The sequence below is a fragment of the Pleurodeles waltl genome, chromosome 4_2 (assembly GCF_031143425.1).
Source record: "Pleurodeles waltl isolate 20211129_DDA chromosome 4_2, aPleWal1.hap1.20221129, whole genome shotgun sequence".
Taxonomy (NCBI): Eukaryota; Metazoa; Chordata; class Amphibia; order Caudata; family Salamandridae; genus Pleurodeles; species Pleurodeles waltl.
Window position 1 is genome coordinate 608,533,676 of NC_090443.1, and position 26,780 is coordinate 608,560,455.

Below are 26,780 nucleotides of genomic sequence, written 5' to 3' on the forward strand. Positions count from 1 at the left end.
CTCATTCTGGGCTGCATGTAGGTCCATAAGTTGCAGAATGAGGTGGTATGCAGGATCTAGATGATATGCCATTTTTCCTTGTATTGAGAAGGGCTTAACGTTTTTTAAATGAAAAATGCATTTTTATTAACACCAACGAGAAGCAGCCAATAGTGTACCTGAGGTCTGTAAGGGTATCACACACTACTAGTCCTATATATGTCTTTTAGAACTGAGTCATGCATGCAACCATGCAGACACAAGTTTTATAAGCATGGTCACAAACATATCCATGAGATGATATGTATAATTTCAGTTCTGTATACTAATCCTTGATCGCATGCCACAAATGTAGAAGTCCTGCCTCCAGACAAGGGACAGGCCATCACAAGCAACTCTCATTGTGTCATCTTCTCAGACTATCTTATTGCTTTTCATGACAGCCTACGCTTTTATCGACCTGAGCGCTGTCATCATTCATTAAAGTGACAGCCCAGTTTTGTCTAGCTAGAACCCTCAAAATCCCCAGCTCCAGCTTCTAAAGCACCAATGAGATAATTACTGCTCCCCTCAATATTTAACCGTTTTTGTGGAACAGCTGAAGTTCCTGATGTCAGTTGCCTGGATGGTATTCGGCCATCAATATTCAGAGGAAAACAGTTGTATCTTAAGGTTTTTTCAGCATGTGACATTCAAAATATTAAGACGTTATTCTAACCTAAGAAGTTGGGTGGTATCATTATTCCTGAAATGTATTCCCAGACATAGTGTTTCTATTCCAGAACGGCACCCCTAGATTTTGGTCTTGGACTTATGATTGTAAACCCCAGCTATCTCCCCTCTGTCTGACCTATGTAATATCTGGGCACCACTTATTTTGTAAATCTGTCAATGCAAGGTCTCGAAGGTAGGAATACCAAAATGCACACATCTTGCACTATAGTGACTAAGAAAAGTCCGTTTTCTGCATCATGCTCAAGTCCGTTCACTCCATTAGTCAGCATACTTGCATGAACCATCACTATTAAGTGTGGATTGATTTTTGAAATTCCAAGTCTCCAAAACTGCATATTGAGGTGTTCTTGACATCAGTATAAAGCCATCATGCCTTTCTTTCTGTAAAGCGTGTCAGAGGCACTTGTTTGATTACTCATTGGTGAAAGACCAACTTGAGTTCTGTATCACAGGATCTTCATAAATGGTAATTAATGTAGAAAAGTTGCTGCCTTTGTAGGGAGATCCTAGAACAGTCATTGTAACAAAAGGACGGGAACATTGAATGCAGCCCCTGTTTTCGAATTAAAACACTGCAGTTGATTCTCTCTGTGTCGAAGCACTTAACATTCAGATACTGTACATCACAACAGCCTGATTCAAGACCCTTGGTGTCAGAGAACCTTGACACTTCTTTGTTGGACTCCTCACAGACAAAAATCTTATAGATAGATGCTGTCCTACATATATATGTTGTTGATGCAGGATGCTTCACTGCCTCTTCAACTGCTGCCCGTGAGTCCACTCCCAAATAAACCTGATAGTAACATAGGTTCCTGTGCAGACTCCTCTTCAGCCTATTCAGTTTTGAGTCTTAAAACCAAGGCATTTTATAGCTCCACCTTCACCATCATCTGAACTTTCACCAGCGGTGGTGTCAGATACTTGGAAACTGCAATATTGAATAGACTTAGAACACCCATGTGGCCTTTGCAAACTAGAACACAGTCTCCAGCAGAGAGGAAGAACTTGTACACCATTGCCTCTAAGAGAAAAGACAGATTTTGCACACTGAGCCTCAACGTGCACTTCATATACTCCAACTTCACGGTTGGATTCCTCTTTGGGAACTTCATCAGAAGTTTACATAATCCTGTTTCAGGACAGCCTTTCTAAATGATCCTCCAAACTCAAGATCTCACTTGAGATTTTTAAACATGGTTCTCTGTAATTATGGAGATTCTGCAGCCTAGAGATCCTGCTTATACTCTTACCAGCGATTCCTGACTTTAAGAAAATGTAACATGAAAAAAATTCTCACCCTGTCCCAAAGAAATTTGTAGCACTTAGGCTTTGGAAAAAATATAGAGCACTGGAACAAGGTCCAATTTGTATTTGTGTGGTGGTTAGAAAATGTCATGACTCCAGAAAAGTCTATCCAAATAGGCAGGCAAAGGATTAAATCTGATTGAAAGGAAAGTGTATGACAGAACAGCACTCAAAGCAGCTGGTGCCTCCACTCTTTTGGGCAGAGAAGACCATGCTTTTGGGAAAACATTCAGTACTTCGGGAATGACCATAGACCGGATACACAATTTTGCTGCAGTGGTTCATGAAGGCATTCTAGTCTGAAACAAATAATCAGCTGTTCTGTTGATTCAACTGGCCTGGCCTTGATAGAATACTGTCTTGGCATAACCTTACAGACATATTCCTGTCTAAAGGCCTCATTACAACTTTGCTGGTCCTTTCACAGGACCCCCGAAGCTGCTGCAAGCTAAAGACCGGCAGTAATGGAGTTCTTGTGCCTGCCATATTAGGAGTGTTCCGCTGGGCCAGTGAGTGAAAACCGTGTTTTTGCCCGCTGGCTTAGCAGAACACTCACCACAACATTGATGCCGGCTCGTAATTGAGCCGGCAGCAATGTTGTGGTGCGTCAGGTGCAGCAGCACCCGTCGTGCATTTCAGTGCCCGTAATTCAGGCAGTGAAATGCACAATGCGGCCGTGCATGGGGGTCCCAGCACTGCCCATGCCAAGTGCACCGACATCCCCATTCCACCAGCCTTTCCAAAATAAGTTAATTGTGTTCCTAATATATTGATATAGATTATATGCATAATTTTCACTGACAATTTCAAACAATAGTTGTCTCATCTTACATAGTCAATGTATATCATGAGTAAACATAAACACAAATGTATCATTCACATTTGTCATCTTCTTCTGAATAGGTTTCATCATTCTTTGTCTGTTTGATTTTCACAGGCGGGAAGTCTGCACATGTCAGTACACTTGAGATAATTTGGACAGCAGGCATGTTGCAAACTAGTAGATCTAACACAACTTGAGGTTCTGGCTGCCCCTCCATCCAGTCCACCACCAGTTGCTCTGCTCCCTCGTGTTTTTCCAACTTCCACCCTCTCCCAATTGGACTAGGTGTCTGTGGTTCATTCAGAAGATATCTCTTGCTTGTAGCCACTTGATAATTTGCACATTCGACATGTTTCTTCACACAGTCCCTGCAAGGTGGAAGTTGATGACTGTCTATCTCACTCTTCTATGTGCAGAATAGGTGATATCTCAAGCCATTCACGTGATGAACCGAAGATTTTGATGCATACAGCAAGCACGAGAATTACTCCAATTTGCCCATTTGTTCTTCATAGAGATCCTATTCGTTTCAGAGCTGCAAAAATGTTTCCTGTGTATGTCTGTTGGCTGACAAGATTTTGAATGTACTTACTTTTCCTTTTTTCCGCTAATGTATTTACGGTGTCACAACTGGTAAAGGCATGGAGACCTATCATGGCTCGACAAACATTTTCACCAAAGGATGAAGCTATTTTCCCAATTTCAAGGACTCGCAAGCGTATTTTAGAACCACATCTCAAAAACAATTAATCCATGATTCTGTCCTGGAATCCCAAACACATAATAAATACATTGGTATCATCTGAGTTTATGTTTACTGCCACATAACCCTCATTAGCAGCGTATGCAGCCACAAATGACCATCTTCTTTTTTGTGTGTACTGTTGAGATCAGGTACTTGGTGTCTCCCTTCAGATGTGATTTTGTAGCATTTATCTTCACAGTTTGTGAACAGTGTTTTATTCTCAAGTTTTACAAAATACTCTGGTTTCCTCCATTCCTCCAATGAGATGAAAGGTGTTTTATTCCTTACTTTGCTTAGGAATTTCCTCCACTGGGAAGATGAGACGCACTGTAACTGGTGCCAGGGTTCTTCCCCGCTGTCCTTTTGTCTGTTCTTAACAGACGTCTCATTGTACATATCAAACACAACATTGATTCTTTGACTTCTATTTCCCTCCCGCAAAGCCATGGACAAGACAGACCTAGCCACCTCACCAAAGTTTGATTCCTTTCCTTTTACTCACTGTACAAGAACCATGCCATCAGTCAGCATGGCTGAATTAGCAGGGGTTACGTTTTTCTGCAAGTAAGTTGCAAATCTGCTTTGTTTGTCTTTCGCAACAGACCTTCTGGATTTGCTGAAGCCCATGGTAAAGGTCCTAAAGGGTGAAAGAGTATATCCGTCCTTTGAAGGTTCTGATTCTGTGCTGTCACAGTGATTCAACCAAATAGTGCTTTGTCTGATTTCATGATGATTGTCCTGCCATTGCTGTTCACTGCCTTCTTCTTGGACATGTTAATGAAGGTTTTTAGTTTGTTCATTTTCATTGGGTCATGAAGCTTCTTAATAGGTGGATTATTCTGAAGTCGCTCAAGTTGGAAGTCTGCATAGCACTATTCACTGATTTCATGCACCTTCATTATGTCGGATACTGTGCCATGTGATGCCTTTTTTGCTGTGGAGAGACTAATGAGATCATGTGGCCCAACAAATGGGTTTATCCAGCTTAGAACCAGACTAACCACTCTCTTAACAGTATATTCACCTTTTTCAGTTCGTGACTTATGTAGGTCTACATGAGTAAGATTTTATCTGATGTTACAAACTATTTACCTTATCTGACCCAAAAAGGCACTTCTGTGTTCAGCCATCATATAACATCTTTTCACAGCACCTGCCTTGAGGTTGAACCTTGTTGTACCACCCAGCTTCTATGTGTCTTTGTTGACTATTACCTCTATTGCTTGATCGACTGGAATTTGTCCAAATGGATTAACATGTGACAGTTGAACTGAAAGCATCCGTTGATGAATTTGTGGTGTATCGCTGGATATGTCACTGCAAGCAGCAGAGCCAGCAAGACATTTTCAACAATATACACATACTACATCCAAAATGCAGCGAGATCTCCATTGTCATGACAAAGATGTTCCGGAAATACATCCCTAAGCTGTTTTTCTTCTGCAAAGGCATCATTCTGCAATAGGTCATCTAATCTCTGTTGGCACCGGTCTTTTGCAAAGTCATTAACATCCCAATAAAGGATCACACTACCTGAATGTTCTGTTCATAATTCTTCTCCAACCAGGGCATACATTCCAACCAAGCCAGTCTCAACATAGCTCCGTAAACACATTTGTGTACTCAAACTGCACTATTGTACACATGACCTTCTAGTACTGATGATAATGATCCTTCTGCTTTAATATCTGCTTCAATGCAAAGGTCTCGAAGGCCAGCATCTTTAAAGCATTCTCCAAGAATGGACATGACATTGCAAATGGTGTAAAAGGTGCCCATTCGAAGAATGATTCTGTCGTACGTTGCTTTATGCTTCCACACAGTCTTAGTTGCTTGTGCGTACAGAGCTTGATCCATGACCACTGCAATTTTCACCAAATGCAGTGATTCCCTTATCAGCTCTGACTGTTTCAAAATTTCTGAAACAATTGTCTACTCAGTTGCAGGGGCTTTAATGGAGGGCAAGAAGCCAATGGAATCCTTTAATGCACTAACTAGGTATCTAGTACTGATGTTAAATCCTGTCCAACTTGGTATCTGTGCGAGACTCGCTTCGTGTCTTGTAACAACCCAGATTATGCTCTTATTTTGTGCAAGTGTTTTGCTTTCACTAATGACAGAGCTGACAAAAATCTCTAGAATGTACTTTTTAGTTCAAAGAAGACATTTATTATTATTTCACCATGGGGTTTCTAAAAAGGAGTTTAGCATGTTGAAAGCACACGTTTAAAAATCGTCACAACGATGAAAGGAATTATACCAAAATGATTCTCAACTGCAATGTACACAGCAAATTTGTGTATTTATAATTATATTATGCAAAGCAAATAATGAAGTAAAAATTAATCACCGTAGGGCCTGCCAAGCTCTTCATCTTTCTCATGCCAGCAAGACGATGACCCCATTTGACTGCAAAAGAGAAAGAGATAACCACCCTCAAGGGACAGATATCAGGCATCTGACGTCAAGAATCCTGATTGAGGCCAGTCCACTCTCTCGCTGTTGCACTGGGTCTTATATACCTTAAAAAACCAGAAGGAGCTTTCTGGAAAACCCCCTCATTTAGCAATTCAAACTTTCTGGCTAATTTAGGTCAGAGTTGAAAGAAACAGGTTGGAACTGGCCAGTTTCCCAAATTGTCTCTCCCAAGCCTAAGCCGTTCCCTGCTGTCCTTATCATGCTGACTGCCTAACTCCTCCATATTATGTCCTAGCTCTTCGGTGAGAAAGAGCACGAAAACAAGCACAGTTTACAATGTGGAAAAATACGATCAACTTTTAACATGACCGTGTCTAATGCTATGATAAAGTCAATATTCAGCTAAACTGAATACAAAATGTAGTCTGTAACTGGTGAACACTGGACAACTAATCCAGGTGCAAAGTGGTGCAATACAAAGTCAGTGGTCAAAAACACATATTTCACTACAGCAAGCTTCAATTGGGCAACACATTCCAGCATGACTTCTGTACTTGTCTTCAATGGCTGATGCCCATCTCGTTCACTTGAAACATACATGAAATTTTTTTCAATATTTGGGGTGGTCCGTGTTCTTTGCTTTTGTTTCTCAATGCTTGGGAGAGGAGCTTTAACAGGGTGTGATCCAAACAACTTGGGCTGTACAGTTATGCCACACTGACTATATGAGTTATCCCCTTACCAGTAAGAGTCTTATCCAGCCTATCAATTTTATCTCATGCTAAGTTAGTGAAGACATGAGGCTGAATGTCGGCTGGAAGAACAATTTGCTCATTTAAGGTAGCAGCAAGTTTCTGAAGACACAAGTTTGTATCATTTTCTTCAAGCAACAATTGCTTGGAGGGGTTTCTGCCGGCCATTTGTGACTGTAAATATAATATCCTGACTGAATGTTTGCATAAGTAAGGCAGCCCTTACGGACGGCTTTGTGTTTTCTGGATATCCAGTCAGAAGTCCTAATAGGAACCGTTTGAGGTAATCAGGCACTGTAAATTAAACTTTATTAACGTCTGATGGATGATATGGCCATGGTGTTGATGTTGAGTTTGTTCTAATCATTGTTCTTATGTGTGATGATGTTTGATCAGTGCTTTTGTTCATGCCTGTTGCCTTAACCTTTAACACTGATAATTCACTTTTCAAACTCTGGTTTTCTCTTACAACATCATGTAGCATAACACTATCAGGTTGGGACAATAATTTTCCTTGGTTGTCTGGGAATATGTGGAGGCCGACACTGAACCCTGAGAAAATTTATTCTAATATGCTTCTTGCTTGATTAATCTATTCCCTGTATTCCTCTGGGTGTCATGAGTATTACAAGCCTTTCAGTGAGAGTTGTCACACGTATTAACTCTTTGTTAGGAATAATCACAGTTCTAATGTTTTGAAATAGTTTATCATATTCTTCATCTCTCATATTTTTGTAGTGATCATCGGTTTGAATATTAGATGCATTATCTTCCTCCTTTGCTTTAACACTTGCATAGTTCCTATAACAAGATGCATGATAATGGGCTTCTGCAGCCACTATGTCCCTACTACAAATTGCTAAGATCTTTGAATCATAATTAACGGTTGCACACTCTCAAAGCCTTTTGTAAACTATAAATCCTGTGGCCTTAATTAATTTCTCATAGCATGATGTTCCTTTGTAGCATTTTATCTTTCCACAAAAAATACATTCTTCAGCATACACGTTTAACTTTAATGATGCTCTTCAGTTTACGTGTTTACTCGTGCCCTTACTTGTTGCAGCATCATCACTGACACTTGCTTCAGCTTTTCGCTTAGTAGTCTGTAAATCTCTCTTCTTCGTAAGCAGGCTCCTGCACTTCCTGTGGTAAAATACTTGGGGAATCCTGTTGCTTTCCACGTTTCTCACAATGTCTAACGGTGAAATGTGATTCCTTACTTGAGCTGCCTCAAACAAAGTTTTCCATGATGAGTAGTCCTGCGGACTTGTCAGCTTAACTCTATTTTCGACATTTAACCATAAATAAATTATGCACTGGGGCTCAGAGGGATAGGATGTGTTTGTTTCAGTCTTCTTCATGATGCTGCACGGTCATCCACCACCATCTCTAGAAAAAGAAATTAATTTAAAAATGTATAAATTTTACTCTGTGTACTTAATATAATCATACATACTTATGAATCCCAGCTCTCATTATATATCACACTTTGTCTACCCATCACCATATGTCATGTCTCTATCAATCTATCCTTTCTTCCCACTCTGACTCATCCCAAATCCACTCTACTACTTTCATCTCCTAAATAACCGTGCCTAAGCTCTTCCCTTCTCTTCCCTAATCTCCCTAACCCTTTCCACAGACTCTTCCCTCCTCCATCCCCCCCTTTACTCATCCCAAGCATAAATCCTATTACTATAAACTCCCAATTAACACTTCTGGGTTTTTCCCTCCTCCACCCCTCCATTACTCCAGTCAATCCAACTAACAAACTCACTTATCAGCCGCTCAAATTAACTCATAATAATACTAAAACTGTACTCATATTTACCTATACTAATCCACCACTAATTCCTTTTGGGTTCCGGAGTAGCCTGCTAGTCACCGAAAAGCACTTCAACACCTCGTCAGGGGTAGCAAGCGCTATATAAATACTATTACAATAATTACTATTATAATTATTATCAATTTATATAACCACATTTACTGTAATTGTAATTTTTAATAATAAAATTAATAATATTAAAAATTATTAAAAGATTTCCTTTTATATCAAGGTATCTTGGCAGTGGAGTGGTAACTCACAAAAGTCAAAGAGTTATGACTTGCTATCACATATCTTCCATCTCTAGGAGTCCATACCTTGCAAATAAAACATATTCAAACCAATACCCCAAGTGGTATTGATAACATGGTGGGCTCTTGGTCTAATGAGGGTTTAAACAAAAAAATAAAGATAAAACAGGGAGCTATCTTAGTGAAGCACAAGATCAGATCTGAGCCGTTTAGTATAAGGAATGAACTAGAAAAAAGACTTGCCAGTCTGTAGAACAGAGGTCTGATTGAACCTATTAAATCAAGAATGAATGACTTGTTACAAAAACTATAACCTCTGCCTATCATCAGGTGGTGTTAGGAGAATCTTCCAGGCATTATAGTGCATTCAGTTCACCTTTTGATACATTCCAATTTTATCAAATGCCCTTTAACTTGGCTTGGCATCCACCACCTCTGTTTTTCAATGCATTATGCATCAGTTGCTGGGAAACGTCCATGGGTGCCTGGTGTTTCAGGGTAATATGTTAGTCTGGGCCAGGCAGTTGGAAGAACATGAAAAGGTACTCAAATCAGTTCTCCAGACTTTTGCTGAAAAGGGTGTGGTTGTGAAGAAAGAGAAATGTGAATTTTGGAAAAGAGAGATTAGGGGCCAGATGTATCAAAGGATTTTACCCATTCTATGTCTGTGGGAAAATGTCTTCGTACATATGGCCCTTAGTTCCTGGGTCAGAGTATTTCTGTAGAGGAATCCCGGCAAAGGCCTTGTTTGGTCAAAGCTGTTGTGGAATGTCAAAACCCTAGAAACAAAGATAAAGTACACTCTTTTGTCTTTTCACTATAGGTTCATTCGTGGATATGCAACAAAGATAAAAAATCTCACAATTATGCTAATTCAAATGTACTGTTTCTTTGGGATGACAGCTGTCAGCAAACGTTTAATGTGGTTGAGACAGAAATTATAAATGCAAGGGCATTGAGTTCATCCGATCCTAGTATTCCTTGCACCATTAGAATGGATGCTAGTAAATATGGGCTGGTTGCTTTATTGACCAGCAAATGGCCATTTTACTACCGGCTGTACTTGAAACAGATCTGAACTATTTTGTCATAAAAAGGAGTTATTGGCCTGTTACTAGGCTATTGGAAAATTCATATGTTATGTCTAGGGTAGGAAGTTTGTCCTCTAGACTTATCACAAGCAGCATATTTACGTTCTGAGCAGGGAAAAGGTCAAATACACCATGGATAGCTCGACTTACAACTAAACTGTTATGTTATCATTTTGATGTTGTGTACAAATACCAGGAAATGTCAGTTACTGTGGACTTACTGTTCAGACTACCCTTCTCTGAGCCATAAGAAATAGATCCTGAAGATGACAATTTTCTTTGTTCCATTGTGAATGGCTCACCAAAGGAAAACAGTGTGTGTTCAGAAGTGCAGCCTTTTTGCAAAATTGCAGATTAACTTTCCATCGAGGGGCGAGAAGTGTGTTCCTCCTTGGACCATCCGTTCTCAGTTGATAAATTTTTCCCATGAGGGGCATTTAGGTTTCACCATGACGAAGGGGAGAGTTAGAGTTCATTACTCGTGGCCATCAATGGACAAACATATAGTTGCGGTGGTGGATGCGTATGCAGCAAGGCCGAGAAGGGTTTTAAGGTGATTACACCACAGTTACAACCCATTCAGTTCCTGGATGGACCATGGATGAAAGTGGATATCAACATGGTTGGGCCTTTCAATTTTTTAAACACATTGTCAACCTTATGCATTTAAGTTGATGGACTATCACAGTAAATGGGCGGAAGTAGGTTTTGTGTCTCTAGTCATGGCTGGTAATGCCATGTTAGTCTCGAGGGACATTTGTTTGTGAATGCTGAAATGGAGAATTTTTAACAAGAGTCGGGTCTAAAACATCTTAAGAGTTCATTTTGTCATCCACAAACCAATGGTTTGGTAGAGAGAATGAACAAAGTCCTATCCCTGTTTGATATTAGAAACTGCCAGGTATTAGTTTCATGTTTGCTATTTTCGTTTTTACACCATCCTCACCATATATGACACAGACCACAACATCTCACTTGATGTTTTCTGATAATGCTTCACTTTATCATTATTGATATCTTCTTAAATTGTTTAATACCTACGTTTGGTATTCCTATACTTATGTGTGATTTTTTTAATGGGCCACTGTGAGATACCTTCTAGGTCCGATGGAAGTTAAGTACTCTGTAACATGAGTTTAATTGAGTCCAATAAAGGATCCACCTCTTTTCGTACATCGAAATTGCAATGTTCTTAGGGTTATACAGTTTGCTAAGTTCCTTCTCTCACTGTTTTAAACTTGTCAACTAAAGGCCAGATTAGATGTCAAGAGCATGTGTTAATGCTTTAATTAATTTTGAGCGAATATACCTCATTTTTAAAATTTACACTGTTACAATAGATAGCTCAAGAAAACCTGCATGGTTGATTCTCACGTTCTCATCATTAAATTTCTAGCATTTCTGATGCATTTGCTGCAGTCAGAAGGCCCTAAATTGTCCTGTGTGCATTATGTTTGTTTTGTAGGTTGATGGAAAGCACAGAAAACAAAACTCTTTATTTGAAAGGCTTCACATTGATATTCAACACTTATGTTTAAGTAAGTTGACCGTACTTTACAACTTCCCCCTTTTCCATTACCCCACCTGAATTGCTTATGGTCATGTTCAAAACTAAGATTTTCGAAGTGAAGACATGTTTTTCCACTTTGGGGCTTATTGATTACATGCTACATTGCACACTGTATTTAGCTGTCTTAAAAAGCATACATAACATTTAACACCAATCTTGGGGAAACTGTGGCTCTTTAAATCCCTTACTGCAAAATTAAGAGGGGTGCTATATTTAAAAAAAGTGTGCCAGAATCAGGTCCCTGTAGATTTTTCCTATTGCCATGTGTTTTGAGATTGCAGTGGAACCACAACAAATAATGTAAAGGAACTTATAGGTTTCTAGCAGTAAAAAGGCTGTGGCGACATAGAGTAAAAATGTGTTAAAGCAAGAGGTACACGATGTAACGTATTTTGTTCTTCAAACTGCATGCCCTGTGACCATAAACAGGGCAGTAGTATTGTGTGCTGACAATGTTACTGTGTTGGCATATTACAGGGAGATTTATCAATGGATTTAGAATGAACCTGTGTGGAGAAACGATAATCTTCTCAGTGAGTGACTGTATTTGAAATGCCAGAGATGGCTGGCTTTGTTAGCTATGTGGAGAGTTTGTCTATATAAAGCACTTCTGATAAAAGCAGATATTTGCAACACTCATTTAACTGTGTAAGCTCAAGGAAATACCATCACATAGGTAATGCAATAACTCGCAACTCCTCTTTGCAACATGGAGGTGTAAACTTATCAGTTTCCATAGTTTCAAATAGATGCTAAAAATACCCCACTCGTAACATTACTTTTATGAACCTCTAAATATTGAAGGGTGCCTGTGGCTTCCAGATTACGTACAAATGATTACAACCTATGTACTAGAGCACTATGATCTTTTGTATTGGCACAATGCTTGCAGGAAACAGTTTTAAAGTTGTTTGAGTTATTCCTCCAAATTTTGGTAAATGTTGACCGTAACCCTGACATAAACACATTTAGAATTGTATGTCTATCGGAAGCAGAAGGCTAAAAGTAACACAAACTATGCACATTGTTGGTTGATTATAGCAAAGGCAAGAGAGCTGCTGATTTTGTTAGTCTTTTGGAAGCATAGTAGTTACCATCAAATGAGATATAAAGACCCATTAACCGTGACTTTGAAGGAGGTGTTTGATGAACAATCACTAACATGGCATGAGCAAACAAGATATATGAACTTCAGAAGTTACCGGAGGCTTAGTGTTGTTCAATTTGGTTGTGTATCTTAGAAAAGGATCCAGGCGCCAAAGCATAGTTACAGAGTTTAAACTGTATATGTACCCATTAAGGTTATCCTAGCAGTGGGACCTATGTAAAGTAATGTTTGTATGTAACCCTTGACTTGATTAATGCACCATTTGCTGCTGAAGAGTTACTGAGTTTGTCTGACTACACCCAGCTCACACTTATCTTGTAAAAGTAGATAATTCTGAAATTGGGTTACCTATACAAGCATTGGAATTCATTGGAGTGGCATGGTCTTATCTAAGGCTCTGCACACTCAAAGGTAGCTCTGCTGGTGTTTGTATTTGGGACAAGCTTTTGAAAGACACTAGTGTTACTAATCAGGAATGTGTGAATGTGGTTACATTACTAAATTAAGCAGCTTTAGCCATTGCAAAGAGATCATAGGAAAGCATCTGATTTACAGACGTTTGAGATTGAGAATTTAGGTTTGAGTCCTGAAATCTGATGGTTTGTTGATCTCATTGTAGAGGATGGGCAAAGGGTAACATTGTGTTGCTCTGGGAACAATAAATTCAGTGTCTCCATAGCAGAAACATCTAAGGAGAAACAAAAACTGTTTAACATTTGTCAATAGTATCTATGCTGGTGACAGTGGTGGAGGGCAAAGCGAGGACTTTTTCATATTTAATTATTAAAGTAGTTTCAGAGCGCAGTGTAGCAGAACATAGTGCTTCACATATTTCCAAACGAAAAACCTATTTTCGATAACTGAATAATGTAGGAACAGAGAGTGTTGTGAGGTAAGTTAGTTATTATTAAGCGGTCTGCCGAAATGTTCAGAATAAGTGAATTTTTATTTCTTTTATGAAAGGTAAAGAAGTGACTTTGAGTCTGATGTCCTTGGACACATTTGATATCTTTGGATAAAGATTTTCATAGAACTGGGGCAAAGCAAGAAAACACCTGCTTAGCTATTTTGGATCTGAACTGGTGGAATGGTTGCTGTCCATAATTTATCTGTTCTTTGCATGTGATGTAAGATTGCACTGCTGCTGGCCGTGCTGTATTCTCTGCCAGTATTAAAAACAGTTCAATATAGAAAGGCTAACCTAACATCTTTGTCAATATCGGTTTTTTTAAAAGTCTTTTGGGGGATTTTTTTAGATTGCTGCTTGTATATGAAAAGTGTGTCTTTGGCATCTACATACACATATTTATTTCCCACATCATCAATGTTAGTGCTGTTTAATTTAATGTCCTGAGTTATAGTGTGCTATAAACTGCAGTAACCCCCTCACATTTCTTTCAGGTAAGGTCCCATTACTTATTCAGAAAAACCTTCAGGTGGTGGGAATTGGTAAACATTTATGCGGTGCTGCAACAGGTATGACAGCTTAATTGTTCTGATTGGATTATTATGTAGTAATGCCCATAGAAGTGATGTTTGTAAATAGGAACTGAAAAGATCAAAATTGCAGAACTTGTTTTTCAGAGGAAGCCAAATGCCATGTAGATGAGCCACAACAATAGATGACGAGTGGCGTGGCATGCAACATGATAATCTAGTAGAGTTGATTTTGCGGGACGTTTTGTGTTTTTTAGGTCGAGCTTAAGCGTACGACCTCTTGTATACTTTTACGTATACTACTTCTGTGGGCTTCCAGCTATTTCATTTGTTAGTTTCAGTGTCATTTAAAAATCCTTGCTTGCTAGTGGTCAATCTTGCCTCTTTGTCCCTCCTTCTTCTGTGTGGGAGCAGGGACCAGCCACTGTATAATTACACTTTGAGCTGTTTATTTGGTTTATTGGGGACTTTCTTTTTTACTTTGTTTCCTGCTCCTGTCCAGGGAAGCTTCCTTTTTCATTCTTGCTCTGAACTTATCTGTAAACAAGGCTATAAATCTGGCTGTTATCTTGGTCACATTGGGTCTCTGTGGGCTCTCTGCTCCCTCTCTCAGCTGCCTGACTCTCTCTCAGCTGCCTGACTCTTTCCCTGCTGTCTGCCAGAGCACCTCAGTTCTGGCAGTCTGTACACTCTGATGCTCCAGTAATGGGACCTCAGGCGTAGCTCCATCAGTGCACCTCAGCTCACACACTACAAGGCTCAGCTGTGTCAGTCCCAGGAAGCCCACACTCTGTCTGCCAGAGCACCTCAGTTCTTCCAATCAGTACACTCTGCTGCTCCAGTACTGGGACCGTGGGCGCAGCTCCATCAGTGCATCTCAGTTTACACACTCCAAGCCTTCTGCTGTTCCAGAACTCCACACATGCTGTCTGCCAGAGCACCTCAGTTCTTCCAGTGAGTACACTCTGCTGCTCCAGTACTGGGATCCCTGGCGCAGCTCCATCAATGCACCTTAGTTCACACATTCCAAGCTCTCAGACGTGCTAGTGCCAGGAACTCCACACATGCTGTCTGCCAAAGCGTCTCAGTTCTTCCAGTCAGTACACTTTGCTGCTCCTGTACCGGGACCTCGGGTGCAGCTCCATCAGTGCACCTCAGTTTACACACTCTAAACCCTCAGCCATGGCAGTGCCAGGAAGCCCACACATGCTGTCTGCCAGAGCACCTCAGTTCTTCCAATCAGTACACTCTGCTGCTCCAGGCCTGGGACCTCGAGTGCAGCTCCATCAGTGCATCTCAATTCATACACTTCAAGCCCTCTGCTGTGCCAGAACCCCACACATGCTGTCTGCCAAAGCACCTCAGTTCTTCCAGTCAGTATACTCTGCTGCTCGAGTACTGGGACCTTGGGTGCAGCTCCATCAGAGCACCTTAGTTCCCACACCCCAAGCCCTCAACCTCAGCTGTGCCTGTGCCAGTGCCAGGAACCCCACATATGCTGACTGCCAGAGCACCTCAGTTCTTCCAATCAGTACACTCTATTGCTCCAGTACTGGGACCTCAGGAGCAACTCCATCAGTGCACTTCAGTTCACACACTCCAAGACCTCAGCTGTGCCCGCACCAGAACCCCACACATGCTGTCTGCCAGAGCACCTCAGTTCTGGCAGTCAGTACACTCTGCTGCTCCATTACTGGAACCTCTGGCGCAGCTCCATCAGTGCACCTCAGTTCACACACTCCAAGCCCTCAGCTGTGCCAGTACCAGGAACCCCACACACGCTGACTACCAGAGCACCTCAGTTCTTCCAGTCAGTACACACTATTTCTCCAGTACTGGGACTTCGGGAGCAGCTCCATTAGTGCACCTCAGTTCACACACTCCAATCCCTCAGCTGTGCCAGTGCCAGGAAGCCCACATATGCTGTCTGCCAGACCACCTCAGTTCTTCCAGTCAGTACACTCTGCTGCTCCAGTACTGGGACCTTGGGTGCAGCTCCATCAGTGCACTTGAGTTTACACACTCCAAGCCCTCAGCTGTGCCCGCACCAGAACCCCACACATGCTGTCTGCCAGAGCACCTCAGTTCTTCCAGTCAGGACACTGCTGCTCGCTTACCGGGACCTCGGGCGCAGCTCCATCAGTGCACGTCAGTTCACACACTCCAAGCCCTCAGCTGTGACAATGCCAGGAACCCCACACACGCTGACTGCCAGAGCACCTCAGTTCTTCCAGTCAGAACACTCTATTGCTCCAGTACTGGGACCTATGGTGCAGCTTCATCAGTGGATTCAATTCACACACTCCAAGCCCTCAGCCATGCGAATTCCAGGAACCCCACACACCCTGTCTGCCAAAGCACCTCAGTTCTTCAAGTCAGTACACTCTCCTGCTCCAGTACTGGGACCTCGGGCACAACTCCATCAGTGCACTTCAGTACACACACTCAAAGCCGTCAGCCTCAGATGTGCCAGTGCCAGGAAGCCCACACATGCTGTCTGCCAGAGCACCTCAGTTCTTCCAGTCAGGACACTCTGCTGCTCCCTTACTGGGACCTCGGGCGCAGCTCCATCAGTGCACCTCAGTTCACACACTCCAAGCCCTCAGCTGTGCCAGTGCCAGGAACCCCACATACCCTGTCTGCCAGAGCACCTCAGTTCTTTCAGTCAGTACACTCTCCTGCTCCAGTACTGGGACCTCTGGTGCAGGGCCATCATTGCACCTCAGTTCACACACTCCAAGCCCTAGCCATTCCAGTGCCAGGAACCCACACACGCTGTCTACCAGAGCACCCCAGTTTCTAAGCTTCGCTGTAAACAAGGCTATCATTCAGGCTTTTATCTTGGTCACATTTTGTCTGCCTGCCTGTGGTCTATGGTGGTGAGAGCAAGGGAGGATTGCTTTTAATTGCTTATAGCCTAGCCACCCGGGGCTTATTACATCATGGTCAGCAACACAATTAGAGTGTTATCTGCTCACCACAAAATTGTTTTTATGGTCTTTGGAGTAAACTGTGACTGCTTGAGATTTCCTGCTTTTTTAGTCAGATGTGCCTGACCTTTCCCAATTAAGCAATTCATTGGCATTATAAATTAACCTGCTACCCCCACTTTAGTCCCAACAATCATACAGGAACGTTCTCCCATCCAGAAGCCCCGCACCTAGATGTAACCTTATGTCACCTAGGAAACCTTTGTATGGTGTCCCTGCTTTTTCAGCTCTGCAACCCACATGGAGCTCAACCAGAGCACCCCCCTCCAAGCACTCCGTGCCCAATGCTGTTCCATTGCCTGTACCCCTGACCCAGCTCTACCAGGGCTCCTCAATACGTAGAGACAGTGCTCACTTCTGCTTCATACTGGGATCCAATTCGCAGCTCCCTTAGTGCACCGCAGTTCACACACTCCAAACCCTCAGCTGTGCCAGTGCCAGAGCCCCACACGGTGTCTGCCAGAGCACCTCAGTTCTTACATCAGTACACAGTGCTGTTCCAGTACTGGGACCTCACGCGCAGCACCATCAGTGCACTTCAGTTCAAGCACTCCAAGCCCCTCAGCCATGCCAGAACCCAATACACGCTGTCTGCCTGAGCACCTCAGTTCTTACAGTCAGTTCACACTGCTGTTCTAGTACTGGGACCTCAGTCGCAGCTCCATCAGTGCACCTCAGTTCACAAACTCCAAGCCCCTCAGCTGTGCATATCCCCATACATGTTGCCGGCCAGAGCACCTCAGTTCTTACAGTCAGTACACACTGCTGTTCCAGTACCAAGACCCTGGGCGCAGCTCCATCAGTGCACCTCAGTTCACACACTCCAAGCCCTCATCTGTGCCCATGCCAGGACCCCACACACGCTGACTGCCAGAGCACCTCAGTTCTTACAGTCAGTACACTCTGCTGTACCAATACTGGGACCTCAGGCACAGCTCCATCACTGCACATCAATTCTACCCCGGCAAGGTCCCTTCCTTTCCTATACTGGAACCCCGCTCACATACAGTTTCATTACAGCACCTTAATTCTAATATTCAGTCCCACTTCCAAGCCAGTACTGGGCCCAAAAGAGAAAAACACAGCTCAGCCAGTGCACTTCAAGACTAACATCCAATGCAACTGTTGATGGGAACCACCACAGCTCCACCAGAATCCATCAATTCTAACATTCGGTGCACATTTCTTCTCAGTACTATGGCTCACACAGTAGCCCTTCAGGACTCATTGTTTATGTTGTTCAGAGGCAATGCCACTCCCATGCTGAACCCCACTTGCAGATTCACCTGGGGACCTCCAGGCTAACATTCGGCAACACTGGCACACCAATACTGGGTTTCACACATAGCTCCATTAATATACCTCACTCTGACATTGTGTGCCCATTACTATTCCAGTACTGCAGCCCACATACACCTGTCAGTGCACCTCAACCCTAACCTGCAGCACCACGTTATTTCAATACCAGGAATTACACAGTGCTCCGTTTCTCATTCCTCACCCGCTGCCTTCTGTTATTCCAGCATTGTCTATACTTCCAATCCTGATCTGAAGCACCCCAATATTGCTCTATTGGGGTTCCCATACAACAATGCTAATGCACCTCCTGCTGTTCTGCAGTGCCCCCTGCTGTTCCACACTCTTACTTGTGTTTGAGGACGTGGGGAGCCAATTAAATCTATTCTTAGCTGTCATCTTTATTTGTTAGGGCTTATTTCACCCATACTTTCCTTTACTCTGTTTACTCTCAATGTTTTCTTTCTCCCCAACTTTTCTCTTCCCGGCTTTTAAAATCCACACATTAACAGTTTTGCTCTTTCTTTCAACTGTTTATTTCTAATCCTCTCCCTTTTTCTATTTCTCTCTTCCTCTTGCTACCCCTTCTTTCAAATTTGCAAAAACGTATTTCTTTTATTGTTTTGTTCTTCTCTTTTTTCTTTACCAAGCGTTCATTCTCTCACTATTTTTTTCTCTTCCCTTCATTGTTTCTTTTTTATTTGCTCTTTCCTTTGACTCGGTATGCGTCCTTTCACTTTTTGTTTTAGATCTGTCTTCCTTCCTTTGTCTGGTGTTTTTCTTATCTTTATCTGTCAATTCACGTTTTACTATAAATCCCTCTTTTTCCCGTCTGTATGTTACTTGTCAGGACTCAGTGTCAAAGTGGTTTTCCCATTCTGTGTCTGTGGGAAATGTCAGTACATGCCCTGGTTCTTTCGCTGCTTGTTTCTCTCTCCATCTCTCCTTGTTTTCTAATGTTTATTTTTCTCTTTCTTTTCACACTTCTTTCATTATTTTTTTCCTCTTTATCTTTCGTTCACTAGAGTCCTTCTCTTTTTTCTTTTGTCTCTCACATTTGCTGTATTTCTTCTTAGTTGTGTTTTCATTTTCTCGTTCTTTCTTTCCCTTCTTTCTTTTATTTCTTCGTGACCCCTTCTTTTTCTTCCTTTTGTCTGTTGTATTCCTTTCACTTCCCTTTTCCTGTCCCATCTGCTTTCTCTCCTGAGGATTTATCATCAAGGAAGCAATAGGTACAGTGGCACTAGGGCCCAGAGACCTACGGGTCCTCACTCAGCTCTAATTACTGCTGTATTTTCCTACCGAAATTTCAGTCAACCATTTTCCTTTCTTACTCCAGGGCCCATGACACGATTACTACACCACTTGTCCTCTCCATCTTTACTCGAACTCACTTTTTCCTTTCACCCGCTAATCCGTCCCAAATTATATTTTTAGGTCGAGCATAGCAGTGCTCAAGCGCAGCTTTTCCAACATGTTAGTATGTATATGGGCTTTTAACTACACCCACTGCACTCCAATAACTATCACTCATTTGTGGGCTTGCCTTTCTTAAGGTCTTTCTTTTAGTTGGTAACTGCTTTACGTTTGTCCCTCCTTAGGGCGGTTTTATCACCGCTTTGGCCATCGGCCTTGTTACGTGGATAATTGGCCTTTTGCTGATAACTTTGATTGCGAGCAGACTTCTTTTTCATTTTGTGTGTCTCCTTCACAATCATGACGGCACTTTGAATTGGCTTGCTTATGTCAACTGTTTTTTACTTTTTATTTTTAGCCCAGTTAATAATTTTCAATACAAATAGCTCTAACTCGAGCAAACGCGAGACCCATTGCTTTGCACATGCTTGTTGTTATGGTGTTTTCAGCATTATAATCTATTGCCAAAAGTTTATTTCGGATAAAGGTTTATATGATAATTGTATATATTGTAAGATAGAGGAAGAAGGTAAATGGAAGTGCTTTAGTTAAATGCTGGGTCACTGGAATGATATGGCAGGAAAAGACAAAATTATGAGGCAGGGTTGACCAGTTTATGTTGCATGAAAAGTCCAGTTATGAATATACAATGCAATTGCTTTAATTTAAGAAAATGCGAGACCTATTGCATTACAAATGCTTGTTTTTTGTGGACTCTGTGTACGTTTGTGCATGCTCAATATAACCTGGAGTTAACTTTGTGAAATTGATGGTGGTGTTATAAAAGAGCATAAAACCAACCAAGTTAAAACCCTCAAGATCCACATGTACATTAACAGTAGAAATGGTCAGACACACACCAGGGCTCAAAAAATCTACTCAACCACTGGCTATGGCAAGTTTTATTTTATGAGGTCAAGCTATTATTAGATTCCACTTGACCCTTCTAGCAAGTGGACAAAGAACAGGTGTTCTGTTCAGTTAGAAACTGAATTAGCAATTAAGATGCCTTTAAATCTTATTCTTGTCACATTTGCTCTGTGTTCAGAAATAGAGGTCAAAAGTCATTTTGTCTTCTTGCAATGCAAATACATTTCCTTGTGCCTGCAAAGTTCCAGGATTTTGTAAGGTGAACTGTCTGACCGTTGTGAAATGAAAGGTTTTTGGTATCAGGTTTTTCCTAACACCCAGCAGTTATATGACTAAGTCAACTTTACAAACATTTCAAAATATATTTCAGTAGCTGTGAAAGACAAATTTTTCTACTTCTGTGTGATGAAAAAAATGTTTTAAGAGAATGAATAAATTGTCTGAACACTTTACTTTGTGATGGGCAAATAATAAATGTTTTCTGAAACCCAATTTTCACAGATTATTGTTAATACACTATATGGTTTTACCAGTAAAGCTGAAAGTTAGTGGGAAGGTTTTTGGACATTTCTTGGAAATTTACTGTCTGTAAATGATAGTGCGCTACCACATCATGCTTTGGTATTATATTTTTCAAAAGTGAGTGTTTCAATATGTTCTGAGAAACACTCCTGCCCTAATGGCAAAGCTATTACTAAACTGAGGCAAATCATGCGTGGATCATGTGTACCCTATATGTGGGCTAGATTTATTATACATGGAGCAAACGTTTTGTGTATTTAATCAAACAAAAGAGGATTTTTTTTTTTTTACAGCAGAAATGCTGAACTCACATATTTGAAAGTGCACTCATATGTGAGAATGAAGAAAAATGAGACTGTAAAATACAATATTTGCCTAGGATCACTCAATTTGAGACTTGTTTCCGGGCCTAGTACATTACAGTTAGGTCGAATAGATTATTCAAGCTACTCGCCCTGCAGGTCTTATAACATTTTTCGAGGCCTGCACACAGTCAGGTCTCTTTGTGGACACTAAGGTTATTCACTTTGAATGATTTCCAGGAATGGCTACTAAGCTATCTCAAAAGGCTGATTGACCTATTGCCCTCCATTTAAACAGGTAGGAGTAGTACACATTTTGGTTAATCATAGATACGTACACCATTTTTCAGTGCTGCCATTTTGGTCAATGTTGAACATCCAGAAAATACTTTGCCATGAAATCTGTTTTCTTTAGGTATGAACCTGATTTGTTTTGTGTCAGTAATTAATTCAGTGTTTTTCTTCTTTAATTTTAAAACCAAGAACTTGTATGTAGTGTCATCTCTGTCTCTTCTCAATCCGAACTTGAGTTATCTTGTGGCCAGTGTTTGGAACTGTTGCAAAGCTAAATGTACAAGGCCATATTATTCATTTTCTCTGTGGGCATATGCTGTTTGTCTACATCTTACCCATTTTTTAGGCCGTTCCTAAGACAGCATGTAGAAGCTGTTGCTGAAGATATTGTAGACTGCAAGGGGCTTGGAGGCTTTCTCATTGCTTACCATTCCTTGGTTTTATTGTCACGCTTACTTGCTGCCTCCTTTTTGGCAAATGCATGCTGGGTTCACGGTCTATTCTTTTGTGTGGAGCAGGAACTAAGTACTGATTGCTTGATCTTGATTACTGTCCTTCCACTGTTTATACTGTAATTGAGGTACTATTTTGTTCCCTTTGTTGTCCTTGTCCGTATTGCTCCTTCCCATTGTACCTCCATTGTCCATTGCTTCTTCCCTTCCTACTCACACTGGTCTTGTTGCTTCTTCTCCTCCAACCCTGAACCTTGTCTGTGATGCTTCTTGTCTCCCGCATCTTTCTCTTCCATTGTCCGTGTTGCTTCTTCTCTCCCACCCCTACCCTCTTTTTGTCTGTGTTGCTTCTTTCCTCCCAACTGTTTCTTGTCCAAGTTGGTTCTTCCCTCTCATCCCCACCTTACCATTGTCTATGTTGCCCCCTTTCCACCTATCATAAGAAAAAAGCTTGTTCTCAGATTCACCGTGATATTGAGGGAAACAGAATGTGAAGGGGTCTAGAAATCCACCAACCCAAATTTTCAAATGAAACAGATGGAAACAAACTATATTTATTTATGCCATTAACCAAATTCAAAATTACGGTAATGGGGAGCGTGAAAGAGGCTGGGGTAAGATTATCAAATGTGAACATGGTAAGAAAAGGTGTAGTAGGTGTAGTTCAGAAGGAGGCTTTTAAAAAGTGTCTCAAATAATTGTAAGGGGCTAATGCCCTCACAGTTTTTTTGAACATGCAGTAGTTTACAATGAAAACCCATTGCAAGGTGCAGCTGATTTATTGGCTCTCGGTACCTAGGGCTCTTTGTGAACCTACAAGCCCTATAGATCCCTGCAACCAGAAGAGTCCAGCAGATGTAACAGTATATTGCTTAAAAAAAATCTGACAAGTTACAGAGTAAAACATGGAGAAAAATGGCTGTTCTTTTCACCTCAATTTCAGTATTTTTTTATTTCAGCTGTTATTTTCTGTAGGAAGGAAAACCTTGTAGGATCTACACATATGACCCCTTGCTGAATTCAGAATGGTGTCTACTTTTCAAAAAATCTTTAGCTTTCTGGGATCCAGCATTGGTTTCACACCTATTTCTGTCACTAAGTGGAAGGAGGCTGAAAGCACAAAAAATAGTAAAAATGGGGTATGTCCCAGTAAAATGCCAAAATTGTGTTGAAAAATGTGGTTTTCGGATCCAAGTCTGCTTGTTCCTGAAAGCTGGGACGATGGTGATTTTAGCACCGCAAACCCTTTGTTGATGCATTTTCAGGGAAAAACCCACAGGCTTTCTTCTGCAGCCTTTTTTCCCCATTTTTTTTTTTTTAAAACAAAATTTTCGCTGTATTTTGGCTAATTTCTTGGTCTCCTTCAGGGGAGCCCACAAAGTCTAGGTACCTCTAGAATCCCTAGGATGCTGAACAAAAAGGACGCAAATTTGGCGAAGGTAGCTTATGTGGACAAAATGTTATGAGGGCCTAAGTGCGAACTGCTCCAGTTAGCCTAAAAAAGGCCTGGCACTTGAGGGAGAAAAGGCCTGGCAGGGAAGGGGTTACATCTGCTTGAATTAAAAAATGCAGACAAGCACAAAAAAACAGCAGCTGTGTCTTCTAAGAAGAAAACAAAACAAAACTGTAAAGTTATTTTGTTGATATCGCAGAGGAACCAACACCTGCGAAAAGGCCTCTTCAGTTTCTCTAGCTTGCACTGGGTATGAGGATGAGAAAGATACACATCAGAAGGGAAATGGAGAGATGGAGATAAATGAGAAGAGAAATATGACAAGGAGAGTACGAGCAACAAGTGACAAAGGAAAAAAAAACAGAGCAAGACTGATGAAGTTAGTGAGTAAGATAGTGCGAGACATTCATGAAAGAGGCAGGAATTGAAGAGAAAAAGCTAGAGATTTGTGAGAGAGAAACAGCAGGAGAGACATGACACCGATATTGTAAAAAAAGGACAAACACAGATGACCTATTAATAAATGAAGGAAACGACCACAGAACAGCAGTACTGTAATTGCACTGGTGCAAAAGGTGCAGTGGCACAGGGTCGAAGGGTACTCAGTGCTCCCAAGGTATAGCTTTATTCTATCACTCAAGTGCGGGAAAGAGATGACTAGCGGCATACTTCTGCCCCACTGGTGAAGAGGAGAGAAATGTGCAGGAGATAGAGATAGCCCAGAAGGACGGGGCAGATGAGATAAGAATTAGAACAAGGGTGAGAACAGAGCAGGAAAGAAAGGGCACTGGGTTTGAGACAGACAGTGCTGAAGTTAGTCTGGCACATACGAAAGCAGAGAAGAGGAAAGATAAGAGGTAGAAGAAAAACAGTGAAAAGTAAATAGGTCTGAAAGGCTGGATATAGCCATACGTAGCATTAGTACAAGAAAGTACTTGATAAGTGTGGAGAGCAGAAGCTTTGTGATCAAATGGGAATTAACACAAAATGGAAAGGTGCCTCTGAAACAAAGGCTTATTAGCGGTCATGGATTCTCCAAAGTAAAGATGCAATTGCACAAAGACAGACCCACTTTGAAAGGCTAGCTGAGTTTAAACTTGTCTGAGACTTACAGCTGAACCCTTAGGCATATTGGACTAATTTCAAGGTAGCTATAATGACTTCAGTGTTCTGTAATGTAATTTTAGTGATTTCTTGCACCTTTGTGAGCATTTGTATTGCATTGTTCCAAAGTGATTAGCGAAGGAGCATGAGTGACAAGGGCTGTTGGGTGGGTTTCAGCCATCTATGCACAGGTACGGGAGGTGGCACTGAAGTATACCTCATGCAAGCATGCTGCAGCAGACAAAGTACACCGGCATATTGTCTGTGCTCTGGGAAAATAAGGTGCTTCCTGGTTTCACAAGGCCTGTAAGAAATGTGTATTTGTAGACAATCCTTATAGGTGGGAGATAGCATGTTCTACAACAGAGAGGAAGCGAGGAAAATGAGGAACAGTATCAAACAACTCATTGCCGACTTGTTTCTCAAGTCAAAATTAATGTAACTTCTTGCAGCTTTAGCAATGCTGCCACTTGTTGCCTTTAAAACTCCTGTGCCTTCACGAGCATGCATGGAGCCTGCTCTACGAGACCGCTGTCTGTCCTCCTAGAGAGACATGGCAGAGAGACTCAGGAAGGAGAAAGATGAGGGATTGCAGGCCAGGCATGTTTCCCCTCCCCCTGCAGGAAGCCACTTAGGTGTTAGCCCTAAAAAGGCAGGTTTCGAAGGTGACACCAGGAGGGAGTTCTGCCCCATTGTTAAGGTAGACAAGCTGGCACGGGGAGCCAGTTGTCAAACCGGTTTCCCCAGGGGCGTGCATTCCTCAGGTAGCCACAGCCCGGCAGTGGCTACTGAGGCCTGTACACTGAAAGAAGGGTCTCTCGATCTTGTGTGTGGGCAGAATCATGCATCCTCAGGTAGCCCTATGCCACACTCCACAGGAAGTGGTCACCTAGTGGAAGGGGACCCATTGGCTACAAACCACATCCTGCCCTGAAGGCACTTTCTGAGCACAAAGGGGGCACCGCTGGCACCCAAACCTCAGATCTTGACGGACTTGGAAGACGGACAGAAGAATGACTGCCCTGTGGCACAGAGGGCCCAGAAAAGAGAGGTTGCACCAATGAGGACTGCACCTGCTGCACTTAGTGACTAGCGAAGAGAGAGACTGTGCCTGCCGTGTGACTGTCCTGTCCTGCTCAAGAAGAGGTCGCCTCCAGAGCCCAGTTAAGCCAAGAGAACTCAAGGGCCAGCTACCTGGGCTCCTGTTCACAGCACAGGGACACAACAGCTGAAGAAACCTGCTAGGGCGGGTTGGCAGCCTAGAGTCTTCAAGTTGCTTCCACTGTGCAGTACTGAGGACCAGCACCCAAGCTCTCTGAGCCGTGGAGTGCTGTCAGGCAGTTGCTGGGACCCCCAGAAGGGAAGTTATCGATCCAGGGAGGATTGGCTTATGGCCGCATATGAACAGGTGACCGGTAGGATCTGCTCACCACCCTTATGGACTGAATAATCCCTGCAGGAGCACCCACATCCACCCTGTGGCATCCACTGCATCCTTTGAGCATCTTCAGCATCCTTTATCCCTTGCATGAGGACCACTCCATAGGAATCCATTGCAATGCAGATAAAGTGCCTGGAATTGTTGAACTAATTAACCTATGAAAGTAACTGTACTTGAGGACTTTGCCTGTACCTCTGACTGTGCCCTTATTGGAGTTAGTCGCCCCAAATACCTCTAACAAACTGTTTTGACAGTTACCAAAAGTTTTCTTTGAGAAAGTTTCTAAGTATTCAATTTGTTGACTTTGCCAAGGCGTGTCCACGGTTGAATAAAATTGAACTGATTTATTATTGCTTATAAAATCTATATCTCCAGAACCCACAGGTGGATCTTTTTTGTTTTAGTGTCTAAATACTTATTTTTAAAAAAAAATACAGCCTATTTTTATAAATTGGTGTCAGATATTTCTTGAGTGACATTGATTATTTTTTTTTTCTTCCTTCAATTGTTTTGATACTGCTTAATTGCTTAACAGCTGTTCCTCTGTGAAAGCCTTACTGCTCTGTGTCACGGCTACCCAGGGTTGAGCTGAAGG

General features: G+C 41.9%; 1 protein-coding gene across 3 annotated transcripts in view; it reads left to right on the forward strand.

Moving 5' to 3' along the window:
- The window catches only part of TRMT13 (tRNA methyltransferase 13 homolog), a 108,770-nt gene that overhangs the window by 54,499 nt on the left and 27,491 nt on the right, over positions 1 to 26,780 (forward strand). For all 3 annotated transcript variants that reach the window (XM_069232166.1, XM_069232165.1, XM_069232167.1), the window contains 2 exons: positions 11,396 to 11,468; positions 14,010 to 14,084. In XM_069232166.1, coding sequence (XP_069088267.1) covers positions 11,396 to 11,468; positions 14,010 to 14,084 — 148 coding nt within the window. The remainder of the gene's footprint in view (positions 1 to 11,395; positions 11,469 to 14,009; positions 14,085 to 26,780) is intronic.